The following is a 24,529-nucleotide window of genomic DNA, read 5'->3' on the forward strand; positions in this document are numbered from 1 at the left end:
CTGAAGCTATAAATCTTATTGCTCAATGAAATCCACCTACAACAGGCAAGGACTGAAAATGTGACTGCAATCTTTGATTAGTGCTTTTATTAGCATAACTTTAGAAGACTAAAAGTAATTAACTCTTTTTGTTGTTGTTGTGAACCAAGTATTTAGGATAGGTAATTTACATAATTTTTTTAGAAGCTGTCAGAATCAAATCAAACTGGAAATTTTAATGTCTTAAAGGACAAACTGGAATGTTTACTAGTTCCCAGAGTTTTACTTATTAATCCTTTTAGGTGTTTTATGTCTTCAAAAGGAAAGAAAGAGCAATTTTTCACTGTACTTTTCTAGAAGACAAAGTTATGGATACTATTTTATGAATTAGATATCTCTGTTTAAAAACAATCTTGAAATAAGGCTGCCAGACATTGTATGGTACAGGGTTAAAATACTGAATTCTATTAGGATTGAAATCATCACATTTCATCTCAAATCCGTGCCTCTTTCAGAATTTTTTTTTATTTATGCACAGCAGAGGCTGGTGTTTCATAGTGGTGTTACTTACATCTCCACTGTACGTGTTGCAGCATGTATTGTGCTTTTGTTACTGCTGGATTTCTGACTGTCTGACTTACCAGGCAAGTGGGTCCACTGAGGACTCAAGGTGTGGGTGTTTGTCTGCATAGGACAGATTGTGGGACTGGCGTTTGTAATGTCACTACAGAAGTCAGTGCCTCTGAGAATTGGTGGATACCAGAGAAAAACCCCTCATATTTTAACAGTTGTAAACAGGAATTTAGATTCAAAAACTTCAAAGGTTTGAGACTGCTTTTTAGAAACTGCAAGAAGAAGTGGCTGTAAAAATAATCCCTGAGATTAGCTCTGGTTTTGCTTGTAGTTAATAGTAGCAGAGATTGGTTTCATCCCTTATGCTGAGAAGAATTCTTTTATTGCTCTTTTTTTTTTTCTCCCAATTAATAAGAATCCACTCGGCAGATACTCAGAGCTGAGATGTATATTTGGCACAAATCTTCAGCTGCAGACGTAGAATGTCCACAGGGTAAAATATAAGATATATACCTCATTTCATATAGTGGTTCTTGAGCGTGCTTCTTTATTTTCATGTTACACTAGAAAATGCAGAGGAGCAAGACTGTTGAGTTTAGTCTGTGGGAAATGTTTACAGTAAACAATTCCTGTGGGTTTCTTTGCTCACTGGTTTGAACAGGGAAAGTGTCATGTAACCTCAGTGCTGTTATTCCTGTTACAGCCCTCAGCCTGCATGTGGAAGTGTAGAACCAAATGACAACAAAGCAGCTTTCTAAATTAAGGAGAGGGATGGTGAGGCTGGTAGCACTGCTTTCAGAAACAGGAAATAGCTGTCACCTGTCATGCTGTGGCTGCTAACTCCTTTGGCAAGGACTGCTAACCTCCATGTAGCAGACAGAGGTGCTGGCTCAGGTCTGCACACTCAGAGCCAAGCCAAAAAAAAAAAAAAAAAGGAAAAAAATAAAGTGTGGTCTGAGGAAGTATTTCAGACTGCAGGTAGCCCTGGCACCAAGGGCCTTGGGAAGCAGGATTTGTGCTGGTAAGTGGTTGTGATGTTGTGCAACATAGACATTATTGAAAGTGGGAGCTTGAGACAGGGATAGGCAAAGTCACTTGGCTGCCTTTCAAACCCATTTGGGTGGCTGGGATGTTTATCTGGAAAGGAATGGGCATGCACTGTACTTGCAGGCTACTTGATAGAAAGAAGGCAGATAATCAACTGAGCAGTCTCAGGAGGATGAAATAAATATAGTCTGATCAGAGGTTGGAGGAGAAAATTAGTGGGTTGCTGCATTGGGGTGAAAAGGTATAGGGAAGATCTGCACAAAGCAAATGTGTTTTGCTTGACCCATTGGCAGAGCAGCGGCTGGGGCAGATGGCATGGTGGGAGGTTGTAGTGCGCACCTTGAGTAAATGGGATCTATGTCAAGTTTCTTCATTGTTTCTCTTTCTCTCACAGACACATGGAAGCCACAATCTGCTGTATCTTTCATTCTCTTCATCAATTAATACCAGGCCTCAGTTTAAAAAATAAAGTCTCAACTTGTCTAGCTTAGACACTCAAGCATTACAAAATAGGAAGACCCCACAATCATAGTAAGTACCTGTATGCAACCTGCTGTCATGTGCTCACGGGGCTTTTAATCACACAGTCACATATCTCCTCATTTTCCCTGGGCTGGCCCTTTCACACAGCCAGTGCCTCAGCCAATCTGGGGGTGTCTATGTTCAGCACGCAGTGTGTGGCTCTGAGCCTTGCTTCTTTTGTGTACAGTCCAAACCCTGTGTTGAAGTGATTCATTTTTTCAATCTGTTTCCCTATGGTGCTCTTCCTTCCATGATCCTTGAAGGCTTGCTGAGATCAAACTAAATCAACTTTCTTTGACAGCTTTAGACTTTTTGCATTAGTTTATCTTCCTGATAATGAGAAAAGTAAGGGAATATTGTTTCTGTGTTACATGTGAAGGTCTGACGTACAGAGTTTGAAAACAGGACTGCTGGATAATTTTGAGAGCCTGAACTGAGACATAACAAAATTCAGATTGACGTTACAGTATTTTCTTGATTGCAGCATGGCGCCCGCTGTCTTAATTGCCTTCGTATCAGTACTTCCAAAATACAACCCCTGCTTTCACAGACTGGGTACCAGCCAGACACCACAACCTTCTGCCTGTGCAGCACCTGGCAGAACTGTGGTGAGAGTTTAGTGGACCCAGGAGGTACTGAGATGTGTGTGGTCTGTAACATCATCCTTTCTCTTGCAAGAGAGATGTCTTGAAAACTGGAACAGGTTTCTCCTTTGTTGTGCTATTCTCATTCTTCACAGGAATGCAGCCCAGCCTGTGCAGTGAGTGAAACAGGGGATCTCTGTAAAGGTAATTTTGGGATCATACAAAGACTTATCTGATTCAAAAAGAAAGGGAAATGAATGGCTTCTATTCTTCTGGCCACATCAGAAATAGCCTGAGCTTATTTCTGATGCAACTTATCTTGATTTTAAATCTGAAGAACAATTGCTTGAGATAATATGTATTTTTAATTTCAATATTATTTTCTTAAAGAATCAGTTTAGATCTAGTGTCTCTCAGCATAGTTAGAAAATATATGGGAACAGCAGTTGCTGCAGATGAGGAGGCACATTTTGGTTGGGGATTCAGCTGACAGCAAAGGAAGGGTCAGTGGGGGCACAAGTGTACTGCACTTGCTAGATCTTCATAGCCTGGCAGTATTATCTGTCTTGTGCTGTTTTACTTATTTTTCCTCTGATATTTCCTGGCACTGGCTCCTGTTCCTTTCACTCTTTTTTTTTTTTTTTTTTTTTTTTTTTTTCCCCCTGTTTTCTCCTTTCCATCCAGTCACTTTTACTTCTTTTTCCCACCTGGTTCACACAGAAGGCATGAAGGTTCATAGAGCTGGATATGGCTGTCTTAAGAGAACTGTTCCCACCTCTCAGGGGATGGTGCATATACATCTCTTGCAGGAATGCAAATGTAGCATTTTGGAAACTAAGCTGATGCAAATTGCATGTAACTACTCCAAGGTTTAAATACTGGTGCAATTCAGATGCTGGGTGTAGCCTGAGAAAAGACTGTCTAATCCAAACACCTCCAGGTACCTGAATTAAAGTTCCGCTTTAAAACAAGATGGCAATGCAGCACTTTGCTACAACTCTGCGCTTGTAATCTAACCTTTTTTTACTGCAAACAAAAAGAAATTCCTTACTGAAGTGACCCGTTTTGACTGAAAGATAAAGAGGAGGAAACCTAGGGATGTTTTTTTCCTACACATTTGTATCTGCCAAATACAGAAAACTTAGCAAGTTTAAAAGAAAGACAAAACTAATAGTACAAACCATTAAGCAAAGGCTGGAATTACCTTAAATGCAGAATCTCCAGTAGAGGCAGTCTCACTACTGGGATCCTTCTATTGCTCATGTTCAACCCTTGAGCTAGGAGAACAAACTTTCCAAAACAAATTAGACTGAGATTGTCCCATATACAATTAATGTAATTCAGAGCTGATTCACTGTAGATCAGAAAATGTCCTGAGTATAGTGCTTCTTGGTATGTAAACAGACTAGCTCCTTTTTAATTATTGTCCTCTCCTGTAAGTAACTGTGTGGGAGCCGACATAGTTACAAAGGACCTTTAAAATTTTTGATTCTGCCAAGTTACAATGGTCCTAAAAACAGGCAGGCAGAGCTCGAGGGAACAACTGCCTGGTCCACTTGGTTCTGGATCACAGCCTTTGGTCAACTGGTATGTTCAGTTCCCAGACTCTCTTAACTGTCAAAGGCACCTTCCTAGAGAATGCATAAATATCTGCAGTTTTCCTCCCAAGGCAAACTGTGGCTTGTGCCACTTCTTTGACTGAGCATTACTCCTGGCTCATCTTGTTCTGCTAGTCCAAAGGATGAGAGGTTCTACTGCTCAGAGAGCTTGGGTGTGCCCTCCTCACCAAAAGTTCTGGTCCTTCAAAAGCAGAAGAGTTCATTTGATGATCCATGCCATTGGCAGGATCTTGCCATAAGCTACTGTTACCAGCCACTGAGATGAAATCCAAGCTTTGTCTTTGTATTTCTTTCTCCTTGCACCAAAGAGCTGGCTGTGTGAAAGTGGAACGCGTGTTTGTGTCAGGAGGAAGGAATATTTAGTTGTTAGTTGTGCCTGCCTGAAGCTCTCACCATCCACTTTTTTTGTCCATCCACTCTCCACCATGCCTGCCTGCTCACTTCAGTGAAAATCTTTCTATTTAGTCTTGCTGCTTTCCTTGCAGGTATTTGCCTGGACATCTATGGGCCCTGCTCTGGAGTGTTGCTTCTAAGCAAAGCCTTGACTTGTAATTGACTCTGAAGCAAATTCACTTGCACGTGTGTCCCAGAACTACTGCTTGATTTTAATAAGATTCAAATCCCTGCCTTCTTCTGTCCTCATTAATAGTCAGAATTTTGCTTTTTAACATGGGAGATGACATTCTTTCTTCCTCTGAAATGGTATGGGGTTTCACTGCATGGGTTCCTGAAACCATAAAGGTGAAAGATTTTCCTGGCTTTTTTTTTTTTTAATTTTTTTTTTTTTTATTTAAACGTCAGCACCCAGACAGCTTGTTCTCTTCTGTAGTACCTTATTTAATCTAGTTTACAGTAAACTGGATTAACTCTTTATTTACATAAACAGTAAATCTGCTGGAATCTAAAACTGAGGCTGGTTTTTCTAGAACTAGGCTATACAAAAAGTAAGTATGTTTTTCTTGTTGCTCACATATTGATTTTTTTTTGAACAATTTGATTGTTTTTCACAACAGAATTAGGAAAGCTGCATGTATCTATTATGTAAACTTGAAGAGAAAAACATATATGGCTGGGTACTTGACCTGGGAAAAAAACAAACTTAAGAAAAAGTAATCAGACCACTCCCTTGGTGTTTGTGAGGAATCTCAACCATGTGTGTAGCAAATTAATATGAAAAAACACACCCATTGTCACTGTGTCTTTCTATGTAAAATAAAAGGCAGCTACGAAATCCCAACATTGCGAGTAGCTGCAAACACTTCTTCAGTGAAATGGTATTAGCTTTCACCATGGTGCCTAGAGCAGAAGCAGCAGTGGGAGGGCAGTAAACTGGCATTAAAATAGGTATGTCTATCTGTAACAGAAATAAAATTTTTGTCTGGCTTGAGAAAACTTTCAGACTTGACAGGTGAAGGTTAAATCAACAAGCATTTAATCACATTCCTCGCTTTATGTATATTAAGGCAGACACAGCAAGACAGTTGTTGGGGATTTTGTTTATAAATAGCTTTGTTTATTTTAGTCAATAGCAGCACAGGCATTCAGGCTCTGGAAAGACATCCATGGAATTCAGCTGTCCTCTTGCAATTGTAAAGCAATTTCAAGTGTGGAAATGTAGATTGTCTTGCACAAGGGACATTACTTAATAATTGTGAATAGTCTACACTGCCTTGGCTAAAGTGGGACAAGACTAATTAAGCAGTTAAACTGATTTTTAAATTACAAAGTAATTTGATTATGGCTGTTATGCAACTTCATTGCGTAAACAATAAACATAAACATAAATCCGAACAACCCCCTACCAGGTTGAGGTGTGCACTCAGAAATATGTGAATGGGCTCTTCACAGTACGGCCTGCAACATCTAAATTGGTTTAATTGTCTTTTATGAATCAAATGGCTCAGGAGCTGCATTTCACACATGCATTTTTCACTAATTTAAATTGTGTTATTATATTTGGTTTACATAGATGCAATATTCATAGCTGAGATTAAAAATGGACCCTCGTAATACAATCATATGAACAGAATTCTGCTTGCATGCTTCTGTTAAAAAAGAAATTAGACGTACAACTAGATTAGCCCTCATTTAATCAGTGGGATGTTGATTTCTGTGTGCTCTCAATTTGTCAGTGTTACATCCCCCTGAATTGCTTCTTGCTGTGCTACTACAGGCACTGTTCTAAGGCCTAGAATATCAGTGCTTCATTTTCTTCAACCAGAAGCTGTTTTTTTATCAGCTGCTAGAATTATTTGGAAAATAGCATTCCTGTTGTCCCTACTTTTTCCAATGCCATTGGAAGGAGAGCGTCAAATAAAAATCGATTTTGTAGTAAAATGGTAACCTGGCTACTGAAACAAGGAATGATTAAAGTTTCTCTTTTAACCATAAAACATGGAGCTGGAAAGAATCTCAAGGATCAACTGGTCCAATCTTTTTGGCAAAAGCCCAATCTATACAAGAAGGCCCAGCACACTGTTCAGCTGACTCTTAAGTGTCCAGTGTTATGAAATCCACCACTTCTTCCCTGAAGAGATTATCTTGGGCAATCACTTGATTCCCCTTCTGTAGACTTCTTAGTGTTAAATTTCTAATTATGGGGGGAAAAAAAATTAGATTTTGGGACAGGAAGCTGCAGTATACTGTGTTCTCAACTTCTGCATGACACTGATACTGTTCTGCATGTTCTGGCTATCCAGAGTCACATTGTGACTGGATGTCATGAACTTGCAGGTTTTCATCTGAATGCCTTATGCAACACTGTCTCTGTAGAGACCAAAGAGAGAGCAAACATTTCCCTTACGCTCCTGGCATCTTTGAATTCCTGGTGCAATGGGAATATGAATATCACCTCTTTCCTAGGAGATTAGAAGAAGCTTACAAGGGACCCACTATACATACAAACCCCTAAGCTCACTCTGCAGTGTCTTTTCTTCGTGTGATAGAAAATGCAAGAGTTGGAACTGTAAGCTAGTTCCAGAAATGCAGCCAGTGGCACAGGTAAAACTACTGCCTTCTACATTATCTGCTTGCTTAGGGTGCTACTACTTCTCTCTAAAGGACCTTTCTTTCTTAACTTGAATGTGATCTGAGTTAGCTTCATTTCCCCACTTTCAAAAAAAACCACCAACCAAAATCCTCCCAACACCACCCAAGTACCTCATTATGATAATAGCTTTAACTAGCAGTTTACAAAATCAGAAGAAATCAGTTTTTCAGACACAGTCTATATGGAAATGAAAGCAGTTTATGCTGTGTGGTATCTAACATGCATGATGTCTTAGACTGAAGTGTGAAATCAGTACATGTGTACTTTGGTCACAGAAAGTATCTTTTCTTTATTGTATTAGTTTTTTGGTTTTTTTTGAGACAACAGAAAAACCTGTGCTAAAAAACCACATTTGTTAACAGGCCAAGAAAGAGCTTCAGCAAAAGTCATAAATCAGTTGCAAGACATTCTTGGCTCAGATCTTGTTTCAGATGTTTCCCCAAGACCTTGTTTCTGTAATTAACATGACACTTCATAGGTTATTTTATAAAAGGGCATATCAGACATATCCTCATACTATACCAGAACAACAGCAATTTATTTTAAGTGCTTATGAAAGAATAACAGAATTGTATCGTACCAGATGGTCCTCTTATACCAAATTCTTTTTGATGCTTGGTAGGTGCCATTACAACTTGTGTTCTTTAGAAGGATTTTAATCTAAATAAACCAAACCAAAAAATAAAAAATGAACAAACCCCCAACCAACAACAGACCAAGAATACTGCCAAGACTGAAGAGATCTAGAACTAACTGCCAAACTCATTTGGCAGAAATGGCTGAAATCACACCAGACACTCATGAGGATACATTCTTTGTCAGCAGAACTGCTGGTTACAAAGCAAGAAAGTCTGCTGTGAGATAGGGTCCTTCAATGTTAGAAGCGCTTTGCCATTTCTGTAGAGCCATTAGATTTCTGAAGGAAGGAGTTAGACTGAGTAATCTCTTTCCAGAAGCATTTTCTCATGGAGGACTGCCAGTTTGGACAAGCAGCTTCCAACACAGGAGAGGTACAGGGCTACCAAGGACTACAGGGATCTGGGCATTCCCGCAGGTAAGTCTCTGTATGGCCATTATACACCTCCATCAGCGTTGTGCACACAGTCAGCTAATGGGGAGGGGGGAGGGAGAAGAAAAAAGAAAATAAACCACATTACAGGAATTAGTGAAAAAACTCTCTGATACAGCTGAACAGTTCTACTAAAATGAGCATTTACCTTCTTTAGTCAACACCATGCAAGTATGAACTGTGTTCTCAGTCAAGAATGCTGCCTCCACTTAACACAGGAACTAAACTTCATCATTCAAAAACTCTTAAAAACTCTTTCCTTCAGGTTTTTTTTCCTAAACACCAAAATTTCAAGTTCAGACCAAAACCTTTTGTGTTGCAAGAATAACGTGCCTGTAGTATGCCTAAATCATGAGGCATAATTACTTGTTTTATGTGAATTACAAAGACATAGATCACACATTAATTCTGGTTAGAAGGGTGCTCAAGATGTCTGTGGGCTGCTGCCTCAAATCAGGGCCAGTTATAAAGAAAGGGCTCAGGCTACTGAGAATTTTAAAGCTGTAGACCCTTTGGAAAATAGCTATTCCAGCAATTACATACTGCTTTTACAAAGTAATGTGAAATTTGCTTTTACATACATGTTTTTACCTAAAAACCCCTGAATGTACCACTGAAGCCGCCTCCTTAGATGTACAGTAGTTAGTGGTCTGCTCCCCACTCTACACTTCCTGCAAAAATAGAAGCATTACCTTATTGAGGACAGGCTTTGTGGAGAGAACATCATAAATTGCAGGTAGGGAGAGATTCTGAAAGAAAACAATACACTGATATTAAGGGCCATTAACCTGTTTATGTAAATGCTGAGAACTAACTTTTTTACACCTCACTTAAATAACAAGATACAGCTTTAAGAGTACAAGATACCCATAACACTTTCATATCAGAAGAATGTGGGCTGCAAAAATTTGACCAGACCAGATCTTAGCAGAGCATGGCACACTTAAATGTGTTTGCTGCTTGAGAGTGCGTGTTTGATTTCACTGGTAAAACTACCCTGAAAACACCACAAGTCTTTCTCAAAGTATCTCTGAGTGTACCTTCCTGCACATGCAGCTGCTGAAAACACTTTCAGGAAACCCACCTAGCTGAAAAGAAAGGCCAAAACAAACCAACCAAAGAATCAAAAACAACAAACCAAACCAAAAAGGATCTCGAAAATCCAATCTCCCCCAAAACCCCCATCGAAACCCAAACTGAAAACCAAAACAGTACCCCCAAAAAACCCAAACAAATAAACAAAAACCCCACAAACCTCCCCCATGTGAAGAGCCAGCTTCTTGTAACCCAGAAGCAGAGACAAGTTATCACAAAATCATCAGCCACTTGTGTCATTACAGCTGTGCTTGAACATAACTTGATTGCTCCTGGCTGTGTCAGGTCAGTACTGCCACTTGGGAGTTCCAGACCAGCAGGATATGAGGTATCTGGAGGATGTTTACCTCTTGTGTTGTCTGGTTCAGGCATTTCATTGCGGGTCCTCTACGATTATCCAGCACCAGGGGAGGCTTCCAGCGATCGTAGTTGGTTTCTAACACGTACCATGTGCCCTTCTTGATATCAAGGCTGGAAAAGAGGTCTAAGTTTGTGTTTTGCTTCTCTAAGTATATAGTAAGTACACATATACACTATATACTATATACAGATGGATTATTTTTTTAGCCTTGCTGTAGTATTTTTCAACGATGGCAAGGAAGTTCTTGTACAACAGAAGTCGCAAGAAACAGAGCACACAATTATTGGTGGAACCTGGCTTCTTCTGGAAGACTGAGTCAGGTGTTAAGGTCAAGTATACTTACTCCCAGATATCCAGAGTAGCTGTCCTGGATCGAGTTATCACACACCCTTCTCCAGAATTTTTTCCACCCAGAATAAAGTAAGCTGGAGCCAGCAGTCTTGTTTTTGCCAGTCTGTCTTTTGCATCCTGGTAACTGTGGGTAAGATAACATTGGACTATTAAATGCTATAAATGGTTCAAGTACTCTTGAAGAGCAAGTTTCACAGACCCAGGAAAAGTTTGGGTAGTTAAGCCTGTCTTCCCCCTTCATGCACATACGAGAAGACAGGATCATGATAAAGGAACATATTTAAGCAAAGCTTCTTGTCTCATTTTGTACCTAAAGTATGATTGTTTAGAGGTGCTCTTTGCATTTTTCCTAAACTTAAAACATGACTAAAATGATGACATACTGTGTCATATTCCATTGAATTAATTTATTGCATAACAGCTCTTTTTCTGCTTACTTCCTACAATGTACTAGTATCTGTTGGATGTGCTGGGATGTAGAATGCTGTTACACATTTACCAACAGGCTCATCAGGAAAAAAGAAATCTGAGAAAAAATATTTGAGGGATCATGTGTGATGCTTTGCCTCCTGCTCCAGAGTACCAGCAAAACCAGAACTATTAAAAGTTAAGGCCACTAGGAAGGTATCTATATCACTAGATATTAAGCATGTATCTACAGTATTCTTGCTAGTTGAATGCAAAGCAGATTAAAGGAGCATAATATTTACAGGGAGAGGGAATACCTTGTAGCGTTTTCTAATACTGTTCTTGTAAGAAAGCCCATCCACATACCATCTCTTCTACCAAGAAACCATTCGAAGATTCCTGCAAAATATCACAATAATTTGTTTTCAGACTGTTCATTCATGGTTTTCTAACTGTTTTTCAGCTAGTTTTAAAATGAGCTTTGTTTTATCTTACTCATCTGCAATCTTTTCACCATTTGTGTGCCTGTTTATTAAGGCAACTGGTTTGCCCAAGGTCTGGAAAACTTGTGTAGAAATAATGAAAGAAACGAGCATTACTCACCCACGTAACCACCATCGAGACTGAAACGCTCATTCATTGTCAGAGTGAACAAGTTCTGAAAAGCATTAAAAAAGCCAACCGTCAGCCACTGCCAGCCCACGAGTACCAGTAATAAAGAGGCAGCATTGCAATTTAGATGTCAATTGAGCTTCTTGTTCATTACACTTCTCCCCTTTGAGTAACAGACTGCAAGATCAAGCTCATGTAGAGAAGAACCTAATCTATCATGGTTTGAATAAACAGAAATGAGATTTTTGACCTGGCGGACAATCAGCAAGGCATGATTTTATGCTAAGCAAGTCAAGCCTGTGACCATTTTTTCCTCTTGGTCTGTGTTGCATTACTGAATTAGCATTTTCCTTTCCCTGCTGTATGTCACCTTCTTCTCAGACCTCTGAGTACTATTCTAGTTTGAAGGCAGATTCTTAACTCCCAGTGCTAAGCACTCCCTGATTTCTTACTGCTTTTCACGGCTGCACACACTGCAGTCCATGCTACTTGGAACACACAATACAAACTCAAATCTTGGTCTTCTCCAACTAATGTTTCAGACCAAAACTGAATTCAGCTACACTGAATCATTTTTAGAAAGGGATCTTCCCAATTTATTTGTGCAAAAGACAAAAATAAATGGATACGATTCAGGGATTAATGCCAGAAATGCTCTACAAGAAAAAAGACTACCTATAATAGAAGATAGAGCATGTAGAAAAGGAGAAGTTGTGTTAAGTTGGATACCCTGATATAGTTCTGTACTGCTGGTTTTTAAGATGTATAGAAATGCCAGATTTCAGGTGCCTATTAAACAAAAACCCAACAAAAAAATCTTAAAATGCATGACTGCCTTTTCCAAGGATTGGAGAAAGAATTAAATAGCACAAGTGTGCTGTTTCATCTCTGGGATCACAGCATTAGCTATTAGCCAGCAAGAAACTCTATAATCAATTCAGCACTTTGTATTCATGCCTGTTCATATTTGAAATTCAATGCTGTTTTTAAGAACTGTCCAAACAGAAACATTTCATTTAGGCAATCTCCTTTCACAAGGAAGGGTGCAGCATGGTTTTCTTTTATCTGTCTTCAAGTAGCTATGCTGTGCACCAGAACAATTAAGTGATCATTTATTGGAAAACATCCCAAGGCAGAACATGAAAGCAGAAGATTTAAATATTAAAGGAAAGTCTGAAGCATTTGTAACAAATTGACAAGGCCCCCATCCCCATACTTACTGGTTTGACTCCAGACACCATGCCTATGTATCCTGCAAAATTTGTGGACTTGAATACTGTTTTATTGTTTCTCTGAAAATCCAAGAGTACCACTAAAGGCTTCAGTTCCCGAGTTAACGTCCAGGAATTATTTTTAACATCCCACCTGCAGGAGACAGTACAGCATTTGAAACCTCCCTCTCTCAGTAGTTTTCAAAGCTTCCCTTCACAGCATGCAGACATCCTGTGTGTGATGCCTGTCCTCTGATCTTACTCACATCAGCCAACATCACTGCTCTGCAGTTACCTAAGCAGGGCCAGCAAGGAACAACTAAGAAGTCTAAATGCACAGGCAGGCAGTGAAAAGAACTAAGTTTTGTTTGAACCAAGAGCAAATATATTGCTCAGGATTAAACAGCACCCCTATCACAGCTGGTTTGTTTCGAACATGTAACTTTGTTCTCTACCTCCTGGCAAAGGGAGCCACAGGTACTGCCTGTGACACCAAACCTCAAATTCTTATTTCTCAAAGGCAGAAAAGAAACCATGTACTACTGGATTTGCTCTACATGAAGGGAAGTACCAATTCCAGTCTGTAAGATAAGCCAGACCAGTGTGTACGCAAAAGGCTGATAAAGAGCACTTAGCAGACTGTTAAATTCTCTGGAAATAATCCAGACTCTGGCAGCAGCTTTGAAAGTTTCCTTAACTTTCAGGAAGCCTGTTCACAGTATTTCTGACAAGTGAGAGAAGTCCAACACAAGCCAAACCAAGGGACAGGTGGAATCACAGTAGACAATGTGAATTTTCAATAGGTAGGTAAGAATTTTAATAAAGATGAGCATTTAAATTCCAACTGTGCATTGAGCATCATCTGGATGAGTGATGTTACAAAATCTACTGGGGTAATAAAAGCAAATGCTGAACTACCTGATCATGGGGTATGAAAGGATAACTAATGAGTGCTGGGCAAACTACAGAGTTTGTATGGAAATTAAGAATGATAGGAAGTGCCAGTGGAGCACAGTACAATAACTGTTGGGGAGGAGGGAGAGGAAATCATTAAAACACCAAGCCCCAGTCCAATCCCCATTTCACTGCATATATTAAAATTGATGCTTCATCCCATCCTGTAAAGAACAAGATACACTGTGCCTCAGAGATCTGGTTACATGGGCTATTCTTTGGTTTGAGACAGTTTGAACTGGAGCTGAGAAAAAAGTAAGTAGCAAAACAGCTGTTCTTGATGGACTTGGGGCAGTTTGACACAAGATCAGCAGAACATCCTGATCTTTTCATTTTAGCCTTTTTTCACAACACACAATGGAGAATTACTTGTCACAGTCTTACAGACATCCAAAGAAGACTCAAAGAATGTGTGTAGCTATTTCAAGTTCAGCTTGCTTTTTCTTTGGGTTAAAAAAAAAAAAAGTCACAAGTTTAAGTACTTACCCTAGGAAGAGTCCAAAGTCCAAGTTTCTGGCGTGGTACAGTCTCCCTATACAACAATAAATAATTAAATACAATTTTCCAAAGAAATAGCCAAATTTCAGCTTAGAAATCCAAGAAATGAGTAGGCAGTCATATACCTGGGAAAATGGGCAAGGAAAACAGCATTCTCTACTTGCCCTTTTCATAACCACAATATAGTGATGGGTGTTTATTGGTCAGAGAAATGTTTTGCCATAACTGAAATAAAGTAATCTTGCAAACTGCTGCCCATCTCAGCCTCTAGTCATTCCACATTATCTTAATGCAATGACAACACCTTGAGCTTCTTCTAAAAGTGAGATGTTTGTAAGCCCTCTGAGAACCCTTTAGAAACTTCTTAAGTTGGAATAGGTGCAGACAAGGACGGCAGAACTAAGTAGGAGAATGGAAGAGTCTCTTAGAAGAGACTGTCAGTTTTCACCACCAGCATACACATGCAATATCTAGAAACTAGATGCAAAATCCTGCATGGCACTGAGAAACTTTCAGGTGTGTAGCTGGTGTTTCTTTCCCCTAGAAAAACAAGTACCACCTGTTAAAAAACCCCCAACCAATCACAAAAACCTCATCATCCAACAAAACTAAACCCAAACTATGTTTGAAAGTATTTTTGTCGTTTTTTTTTTAAAACCTAAGACACTTATGAACTCTAATTCCCTTTCTCAAGGAATACCTTTCATTATCAGTCCTTAGGCATTATTATTACCTTTAAGTCTCTTCAATAGACCTTACTGCCTGCAGTTGAGGAGGGCTGTATTTCCATAACTGAGGTGGACCTTCTTCTACATAAAAGAAAACTTAACAGTATTCTGGATTCCATTACCTGTTTTATCTTCTGCCACTATTGATGTACATACAGTAAAAATTTCATAAAAAATGTTAAAAATAACGATTTCCCCTAGAAAAAAAAAAAAAGAAACAAAGTTCAATAGTTTGAAACTTGCCATAAACAGAAAAAAAATGGTTAGAAAAAAAGCATAGTGCAAAGTTCAGTATTCTGGAATATTTCTGTTAAAATTTTCAATTTTAATATCCTTTGATCTTTAAAATGACTGGTTCAACAAAATCAAGACCTTCCTGAAAGGCAAATAGAGGGATCAGAATCCCCTGACCTTCTGCCTTGCCATGCACAAAGCTGACAGTCATTGCTACTTCCTCCTCTGGAAACTTCAAAACAAGCTATAAAATTCACTTTACAGAAAAAAGCTGCTATATGATGTACAACTACTGCCACATAAGAGCTGCTGCTAGCAGCAGGTGTACTGCTCCTGTATGAGGGAAGCAGTGCAAACAGGCAGTGGTCCTTCTCTGTCTCAGTTCTGGAAGAACTCGGTGCCTACTCCTCACCTGGAATGGCATTCTTTTGCAGGAGGGACAGAGGGAAGCCAGAAGGACATGGCAAAGAACACAAGGGAAAGAAAGCACAGCAGGAAACTGAGCTTTGACTTCATTCTATATCAGCAGCAGACACACAGCAGAGTGCAAAACCAACTGGAATAAAGGATTCTCTCAAATTTTGATGCACAGGAGCTGAGACTTGCTCCACCTCCCAAAATCTAGAGTGAGAACTTACAGCTCTACAGAGAAGTCCCAGCCTGACAAAAGGTTTATGTGATTTATTCCATTCTCCTCTAAAACACTGTTTTTGTTTAGTGTGAGATGTAATTTATTGCTTTAACTACCTAATTAATCATTTGTTAAAGTCACAGATTTCTACAACTAACTGCATATTGGTAAACACACTAATTTTAAACGAGCCTGTATTCCTAGCTTTCCACTATATTAATAAGCGTAGGAAACTGTTACCCAAAGGAATCCCAGATGAATTTGCAATCCCTTCGAGCTCTTCATTGAAAGGATAAGGAAGTGTGGCAGTTAGATGAGCCTGAAAGGAAAAGTTTTGGATGCTAAATGTTTAAATTACCAGTATTTCATAACTTATACCAAATATCTTCTCAATAGGCACACTTTTCTCACCACTCTTGAGTGTTTAACTTCTCTGCAGCCTGTAGAACTTGAGGATGTTTGCAGAGTCCTTTGAAGTATACACTTAAGGAAGTAAAACTCTTAACTTACCAAAACACTGATGTGAGCAATGGACATGAGCACTGTCTTAGCACCAAGAGACAGGAAAGTGAAGTAGCACTCGTATACATGAAAAGCTCAGCTGCAATGGAGCTCAGTGTCAGTGTCTATGGGTATTCCTGACTTTCACACACGGCACCTGTTAAAGCTGCCCTTATGTCAACCCCACTCAGGCACACAAGGATCTGCTGTAACTAAAGATGGGGTAGAGATCTGACCTTTTGCTGTCTCTAGTCCTACACTGCTTTCCCCTGTTCCATGCTAAAGCTTACTTAAATCAGAATCAAATTAATTTTTAAGGTCAAACTCACCCCTGTAATCACACATTTATTAAGGTTTTCAAATCCTGATTTTACTCTACTGTTTAAAAGTAGTGGAACATGGTAAAGAATTTCAGTCGAGGGTTTTGCTACAGTAACTAAGTCTGTTGCATATTTGTCTAGTGTTACTAATCCAAACTTGAAAAGATCTTAGGAGAAATTAGAGGAAGAAGAGATCTGCATTTTTAGTTCGATGGTTTCAGCCATTCAGAGTAGACAAGAAGACAAAATTTCAGAGTGACTGTTTGAAATAGCTTTTTTGTTCTGTTATGGAAGTGGAAGTAAGAACTTGTAAATTAAAAGCTTTGAAAGTTTTTAATTGCCAGATTTAGAAGCATTCTAATTCTGTAGTCACAGCATACAGTAATAAAATAATTAAGTTGAAAATACTTACTATTTTGTTATCCACTATGTCAACAACTTTGCCACTGGGGAAGAAGGTATTTGCTATATCTTTAATATTCTGGATCACAGTCTTCAGCTAAAAAGAGCAAGGGCTTTTGTTGAATAGAAGATCTTAAGCATAAGAATTCCTAGAATACTAACAGAACTCCTTGACTGACTTTTGAAAAAAACACTTTGTTGAGAAAAATACATATCTAAATAAAGTGCTAAATGTCATGTTCTTGGTGAGACAAATACCCCCAACTCTCCACTAGAATCACTCTTCAAGCTTTCTTCAAGTAACTTTCTTGATTAATTCCAATGTGTCCTTCTACCAGAAATAACAAATTACAGGAAAGTCAGCCTCCTTTGAACATAATTTAATACTCTGCACTCTCCTATCATTCAGAATGTTAATTTCAAGCTCTCTGCTTAAGCACTGATGTTACTGAGGACAAAAACACTCCATAAATTTCTTATTAAAGCACATGCTTTTGATTTGCAACAGGTAAATGTCAGGCAAATAAGAGTTCCACTCCATGTGATGTAACTCCAAAGTACACAAGAGATAAAATTCTTCAGAATTTAAGGTGAAACCTGAAGCTTCCAATGCCCACTGGCTTAAGTAAGACTTTTAAAGTAAACATTAGCATGTAAGTAGAATTTGTCTGGCTTTCAGAGTGGAAAGGCCAAAGTCAAGGGATACAGCAAAAAGCCCTGGCCTTGTTTAAAGAAATTACAACTTACTGAACTGAACTTTTAGCCATCTTCAGAACAGCTGTTTAAAGTAGTCTGAAATAGGCTCAAATATTAAAAAATAAATTTGTGTTATGGAAACACCAGTCCTACAACCAGCATTCCTGAAAAGGGTAGGAAGTTCTTAATTTCCCCTTTGCCATTTCATCATCTCATGCATCATTTTGAGAGAAGTAGGGAGAAGAGATGCTGCCTCAGTTTCACTTGAGTTTGCCAAGGCTGCTCCTTTGGTGTATCGCTCCCTCTTCATTCTGCACCACTTCACAACTAAGGAGATTTGATAAATGGAATGGCACACACTTGTCTATGGAACACTGGTTTTTGCACATCTACATCCCAAACACCAGGGTCTCTACACTTGATGCTGCTAGCTTAAGCGTTAACCAGAAAAAAAAAAATGTATCCAAGCAATTATTCTGGACTGGAATCATATTAGAAAAGTCAGTTGGAAATATTATCCCTTTCAGATACACGTACTCTTAGCACATGTATTCCTCTTAAAACTTTACTCAAAATAAAAGGCCATGTGCTAGTTTTGTATCTGCTAAGCTTCATGACAAGCCTTACCTCTGTCTTTTTGTCACGCATCAAGTCATCCCACCTTTTGCTGGGAGGTAAATCGAGATTTATGACATATGTGGGTATATTCCCTTTGAACCTGAAAGATAAACACCAGAGATCACCTTTAAAGAAGGCTCTGAAAACACATTTGACAAAATAGGTGCTTTCCACCTCTAACTAGCATTTTGTAGACCTGCAACAGGAACAAGTTTCAAAAAAAAAAAACCCACCCTGTTCAGACTTGCAAATCACAACTTCTCTTTAATTTGCTAGACAAGTTCCATCAGATTACTTACGTTGGTCCTGAAGGAGGGTACATTTTACTCCTGCATTCTTCTCCATACTGCAAAGACAATGAAACATTACTATTTAGCTTCTTTGTTAAAACACTATTACTCCAGTAGACTTAGTTTTGAATCAAACCTTTAGGACTAGTCAGTTAATCAAAGTCTTGGGACCTCGGAAAGAGAAAAACAGAAGAGGAGGAACCAGCAGCAACTTCCACATGCTGTCTGACAGACCTTTAGACAACTTGTCTAACATAGTCCAGGGCAAGCAAAAGGGTATGATAAATACAAACTGTATATATTTTTACACCATGTGATTTAATGAAGACCACTTCAAAAGCATATTCTTTACACAAGTTCAGGAACCTGAGATCTCAGTGTGGACCAGTCTGTTCTGTTTGTCCAATTCAGAATCCCATTTTACAGTGTCATTCCTAATTATGTTTAGTGTTAAGCTGCACTATGCAGCTGGGGCAGGGAAAGCATTCCTGAACTTTGGGCGATCCCTCAGCTGGTGGAACGAGCTATACACGGCACAACTTTGGATTCAGCGTGGAGAAGTGGTACTAAACATTACATGGGGTGCAATTCAGGAATGTAACTAAAACACATACCTTCATTCCTGGGAGCATGGTTAGTTACAAATGAAAGTTTGACAACTACTTTAGGCATACTCAAAGTGAATGCAAGGTTGTTTTTCTATTAATTACAAAAAGCATGCATATAAATATATAAACATATGCATATACATGCCATAATTATAATTAAACTGTGCTTCAAGCCAGTTGACAGCAGGCCAGATTTGGTCCCAAATCTATGTGAGAAGTTCAGTAAGCTCCTTAGAGTATAATATATTTCACTAAGAAAAAGGAAAGGTACATGTGCTATTCTGGGAGCCCACAGAAAAGCTTCCAAAGCACAATTGTTCGGGAGACAGAACACAAACAAAATATGGAGCGATCGTTCCAACACTTCCCTTCCTCCCCACCTGCAATTATTAGATTACTAGTGTGTCCTTATAATGCATTCTGCTGGTACCAGTGAAAACTGTGACATCTCCAGCACCTATGTAACTGGGACAAAGAAGTTTACCAATGTCAGTGTTCTCTTTGGGCTAATCTCATTATCTTTTTTTAATGCATTAATATAGAAAACACAGTGTCTTACACAATGCCATGGACTTTAAACACTGGCCTAATTTGTTACAACTGGAAACAGGAATTCTAAACTGGGATTGATTTCTGTGTGTTATAATGTTATCTCTTTCTACTGTTTCCAGTTGGTGGGAAAAAGCATGAGATGAGTTCTGATTTTCCAACCCGTGAGGTGAAGGTATAGGACCAGCAGTTTTGTGTTTCCTAGATTTCACTGCAGTGCAGTTACAGCCTTTGCACAGCTAGAACAAAATTCAAACACAAAAGGCCATTTCATTTCCCAAGTGAGGAAGCATCAAAACAAGGAGGGTAGGAGGAATATCAGATGACTAACAAGGCAATAAAAGTCAGAGGTTTTGTGCAAAGCCAGACAAATGCTTAACAGTATTGATGCAACTGTCTTGTGCAATTTTCCATCCTGCAATACTAAAATCCATCAAAAAATAGTGACATTACATATACATCCTACTGCAATGGATGTACAGATTTGGGCCCTTCAGAAAATACCTCCATCACAAATTTTTCCTGACAGATAAAGCTTGTAACAAAAAAGTTATCCAAAGTGGATGAGAATTCAGTTGCTCTGTCAGTAGAGCTCATGGTCACAGAGGAAACAGTGGCACCTGTGCAAAACTGATTTCAGAGGATTTTAAGCTAAAGGTGATAAACGTTATGTCACTCCTGGCACCTTCCCCTGAGATTTTAATCCTGTATCTGCAGCTATTTTTATCTTAGCAGTGCTTTGAAGCCTAAGTCACAAAAAAGGTGAAGAACGCAACAGTTAAAGACAGAGAGAACAGAGAAAATGTTCCCTCCTTACATGTAGTATTTTTAGATTTCTAACCGATCTATGTATGGGTAAAGAAGCCAGTAATTCCTAAAACAACCTGTACATCTTTCAAACCTGATTGAGGTATCTGAAGAAATTAGAGGTTATTAACTGTTTCTTTAGGTTAACATCATGGATACACAGAATATCCTGAGTTAGAAGATAGCCACAAGGATCATCAAGTCCAACTCCTGGCTCCGCACAAGACAAGTCCAAGGTCATACCCTGTACCTGAGAATGCCTCCAAATACATCTTGATCTCCGACAGGCAGAGCCCATCACCCTTGGTGAAAAACCTCTCCCTAATATCCAATTTAAACCTCCCCTGACACTGCCTCAGGCCATTCCCTCAGGTCCTATTGTTAATCAGCAACAAGATCAGTGCCCTGTTCTTCCCCTTGTGAGGAGCTCTAGACTGCAGGGAGGTCTACCCTCAGCCTCTTCTCCAATGAGAACAAACCAAGTGACTGCAACAGCTCCGTGTATGGCTTCCCCTGGCTTATAGGCAGCAACTTAGAAAGATGTCAAGACGACCAGAAAACTAGATGTGGCTGTTTCGTTGTTTTGGATTTTTTTACACAAAGGTCTAACAAGGAACAAAAAATTTGTTATCTTTCGCAACAACCTAAAGATTAACTGCAAAACTTTCTGAGAAGGTTAAAACAAACAAACAAAACCAAAAAAAAACCCACCAAAAAAAAAAAACAAAAAAAAAAACCAAAGGAATTTTCTGGCAGCAGCAGAAAAAAAATCAAGAACCTTTTATAACCAGAGTAAAATAAGCAGCTGTGAAGTTACTACTGTGGTCAGCAGGGTTCTCCTCTCTGCAGAGCCTTGACACTGGACAAAGAACAATAAATGCTGTCCAAGGAAAGCAGGAACATCCTTCCAGCATGACAGAATCACCTTCAGTTTCCAATGTGACAAGCCAGAGGTCATCCCCCAGAAAAAGCTATTGGAAGCTGGACCCAAACAGCAGGTTACCACTATAAATGTGCTTTTCAAACATGCATTGAAAGAGCCATACAGCTATTCTTGACTGGTAATTTAATGCTCCCTATGTTTTACTTTTTAAAATCTACTCTTACCAGCAGGTTGCATATCTTGACTGGCTTACATACTGCCAACTTGCAAATTGAGATGTATGTAATGACACAAAAAAAGAAGTGTGGCAGCACAGGATTGAAACAGGAAGATAAAGCAGTGGAGGAGAAGTAGAACATGGTATGGGGAAAGATGGAAATAAAAAGTGGAAGTAGCACGGAAGATTTATATTTTGACTGATTGTATCAGAAAAAGAAGTGGAACAGAAACCAAATAATTAGCAAGCTGTTGAGATGAATTGGGTGAAGTGTAAAAAAAAATCAAGTAGTAACAGTTATTATTGACTGCACTACAGAAAATTAATGCATGGTTTAATGACTTCTAAGTAAATATTTTGACACCTAGCCTGATTTCATTAACATGAAATAGACTGAATGTAGCTTGTCCATTCTAAGAAATACCAGCATTTTATTTGTTTCTTTATTCTTGAGGTAGACCATCTCTGGCATCCTTCTTCAATATTTATGTATTGTATAGTTTCAACCTTGATATGTAAAAACAAATAGAAAATTACCTCTTGAGCCTCTTAAAAATATAATTCCATATTTTCAGTCAATCTGTTATATTCAGCATCTTTTGGTCTCTGAACTCTGTGATCTAACACATTTTTTCTCCCTGCTCCTCTTCCCTGATGGGATGATGCCAATGCAGCACTATTGTGCTGCAGGAGTCCCAATGCTGTTCACCTTTCTGAACACAGAGGTTAAGTGTACTCTTCCAGTACTGAAGAAACAGTGACAAGACAACTTAAATCAGAGTTTGGACAAAAAGGTCAGTATGGTTGAGGGGGCCTCGATGGAAGCTAAAGGGACTGACAGTCTGCACCTCTGAGATGTCATGCAAGGCATTTATCCTCTGTGTTCTTTGTTAATGAGATGAACCCAGCGGCACTCAGGAAGAATTCTTCAGAAAATGATGCAACCCTGCATTTCAAACAAAAATAAAATATCCAAGCCTAACAGCTGGCTGCACAGTAGCACAACCTGCAGCCTGGATACAGTGGATATTGTGCAAGTGCAAAGATGTACCAAGTGAAATCAAATGCAAATCAAGCTCTAATGCTACTACTTTGCTGATAGCTATAGCACTTTCTCCTGTGACTCCACACTCCAGGATACTTTTGGCTAAAATTCTGAAGGGTTTTAAGCTGGAGATAGATTATAGTGTTAGGAAGCTGCTCTTGGCCAGTAGGATGGAACTAGGAGAAGAGAGGGGAGAGAGAAAAGTCCAGTTCTGTGCAGGAAAGACACTAAGGGAACACCGGCCATCCAGATGTCCACAGTCATTTCCTGCAGCTCTTCCCTTTCACAAAACCCATACTAGTTTTCCCAAAATCAACGTAATTTGATTTAAAAAAAGCAATTTGGAGCAAATTAAAGAATAAAAGAGATAGCAAGTTCCTAAAATATTTAAAAATAGATTGCAAAAAATACTTTGAGATCCAGAGATATTTAAAACCTGTCCTCTTCATAGAGGACAATTTAATTTTAGGAACTTCAAGAGATGAAAGAATGCTTTGCTGCTTCAGGAATACAACAGGAAGCAAGAGCAACTGTTTACACGGCCAGGAGATGGAAGCCAGCCTGCTCCAAACGGCTACCCCCATCTTTCCATATTCCTAATAGCATTAAAAAAAAAAAAAAAAAATTCACTTATTCAGTCAAAAAAACCCAAACGGCCGAAAGAGCAAGGAACGACACACCAAGTCCACCCGCTCTACGCTCCTCCCATCGGGTGAACTGCAGCAAAGACACTCAGCAGATTCAGAACCGTGCGCTTTTTTAGCAAGCCTCTCTTAACTTTCCTTCTGGAAATCGCTGCTGCGGTGTGACAGGGCAACACTGACATTACAGACCGAGCGGAAGAGCGAGCAAGGACTTGTACCACAGTGCCGTGGCACAGCCCTCCCGCCGCCGCTGGCCACAGGAGCCCTGCCCGACTGCGGGAGCCCGTGGGGGCAGCGAGGCGCGGCCGCGCATCCGCACGCGTGCATTCGCGACTCGCCCGGCCTCCCGCGTCGTGAAGGGCAGCGGCCGCATCTCCCCGCCAGCCCCGGAGCGATCCCCTGCCGCCGGCCCCGCTCTCCCCTGCCCGTCCCCCGCCAGGCTCACCGGGTCCGGCGCCCAGGCGGGCAGCGCCAGGACGAGCAGCGCCAGCAGCGCCCAACCCTGGCCCGCCATGGTCCTGCCCCGCTCCGCTCCAAGCGGCGCTTCCCGGAGCGGCGGCCACATGACAGCGCCCCGCCCGCCGGGGGCGGTGGCTCGGCTCGGCTCGGCTCGGCTCGGCACGGCTCGGCTCGGCACGGCACGGCACGGCCCCGCCCGTGCAATTATGCTGAAGCGCAGCAGTTCATCTTCAGTCGCACTTCCACAAAAGGCAACTTCCGCACAGGAGAGACTGAAATAAAATTGCCTCTGTTTGGCAACGCTAAGAGAAAAGCCGTGGCACCAGTTTTCACTTTGGCAGTACTGCCTTTCTTTTAATTACTCTGTGTCCTGCAGAGGTTTCAGGCAGGCTGTGTGGTGATGCCTATGTAACTTAGGTCAAAGTTACATGGTGCTTATATAGCTTGAGTTAAAGATACCAATATAACCCGATATATCTATATAACCTGATATAAATATAACCTGAATAATAGCTTGTTATACCTATAGAACCTGACATAAATAACTTTCTATACAATGTAATGGCTAGTTTATGGTTAACTAGTTGCTTAATGCTGAATAGACCAAAAAAAAAAAAAAAGAAGAAAAAATCTCACCAGGTGGATGGCTTTACAGATAGGTAAGTATAGTACTAATGAGAAATATGGCAAATGTAAAGCCAATTAGCCACAAAATAAATAAAGAATTTAGACTGGTTGGGCCCAGACAGACCAAGGAACACCGTAACTGTGCAGGCTCTGAAGACAAAGTTCAAAAGTTCAGATGTGAAGACGACCTTGGAAAACTTTGTCAAATATGCCCACAACCCCTGAATTGGGGAGGCACAAGTGCAGTGCAAAAGAACTTTCAAAAAACCATGATTTACATACTATGTAAATTAGTTGCAGCATGTATGTGATGATGCAGTAGTGACATAGTAGTGACA

At 39.8% G+C, this 24,529-nt stretch overlaps 1 protein-coding gene and 1 long non-coding RNA gene across 2 annotated transcripts; one reads left to right on the forward strand and one right to left on the reverse strand.

Moving 5' to 3' along the window:
• The first annotated feature begins 52 nt into the window (after positions 1-52).
• On the forward strand, positions 53-5,203 carry LOC136290608 (uncharacterized). The gene is made up of 4 exons (XR_010721243.1): positions 53-114; positions 1,256-1,573; positions 1,994-2,130; positions 4,810-5,203. It is a non-coding gene; the product is annotated as an uncharacterized lncRNA (long non-coding RNA).
• Positions 5,204-7,637: 2,434 nt separating this feature from the next.
• On the reverse strand, positions 7,638-23,711 carry ASAH1 (N-acylsphingosine amidohydrolase 1). The gene is made up of 14 exons (XM_066185850.1): positions 23,551-23,711; positions 18,362-18,408; positions 18,072-18,162; positions 16,759-16,845; positions 15,766-15,844; positions 14,783-14,857; positions 13,921-13,966; positions 12,490-12,634; positions 11,261-11,315; positions 10,975-11,056; positions 10,242-10,373; positions 9,885-10,008; positions 9,135-9,191; positions 7,638-8,481 (listed from the first exon to the last, which is right to left on the reverse strand). Exons 1-14 carry the CDS (start codon positions 23,668-23,670, stop codon positions 8,392-8,394), a joined length of 1,230 nt encoding a protein of 409 aa, XP_066041947.1. The 5' UTR covers positions 23,671-23,711; the 3' UTR covers positions 7,638-8,391.
• Between the last annotated feature and the right edge of the window lie 818 nt (positions 23,712-24,529).

The sequence above is a fragment of the Chamaea fasciata genome, unplaced genomic scaffold, assembly GCF_029207755.1.
Source record: "Chamaea fasciata isolate MVZ Bird 193981 ecotype frontalis unplaced genomic scaffold, bChaFas1.0.hap1 SCAF_6, whole genome shotgun sequence".
Taxonomy (NCBI): Eukaryota; Metazoa; Chordata; class Aves; order Passeriformes; family Sylviidae; genus Chamaea; species Chamaea fasciata.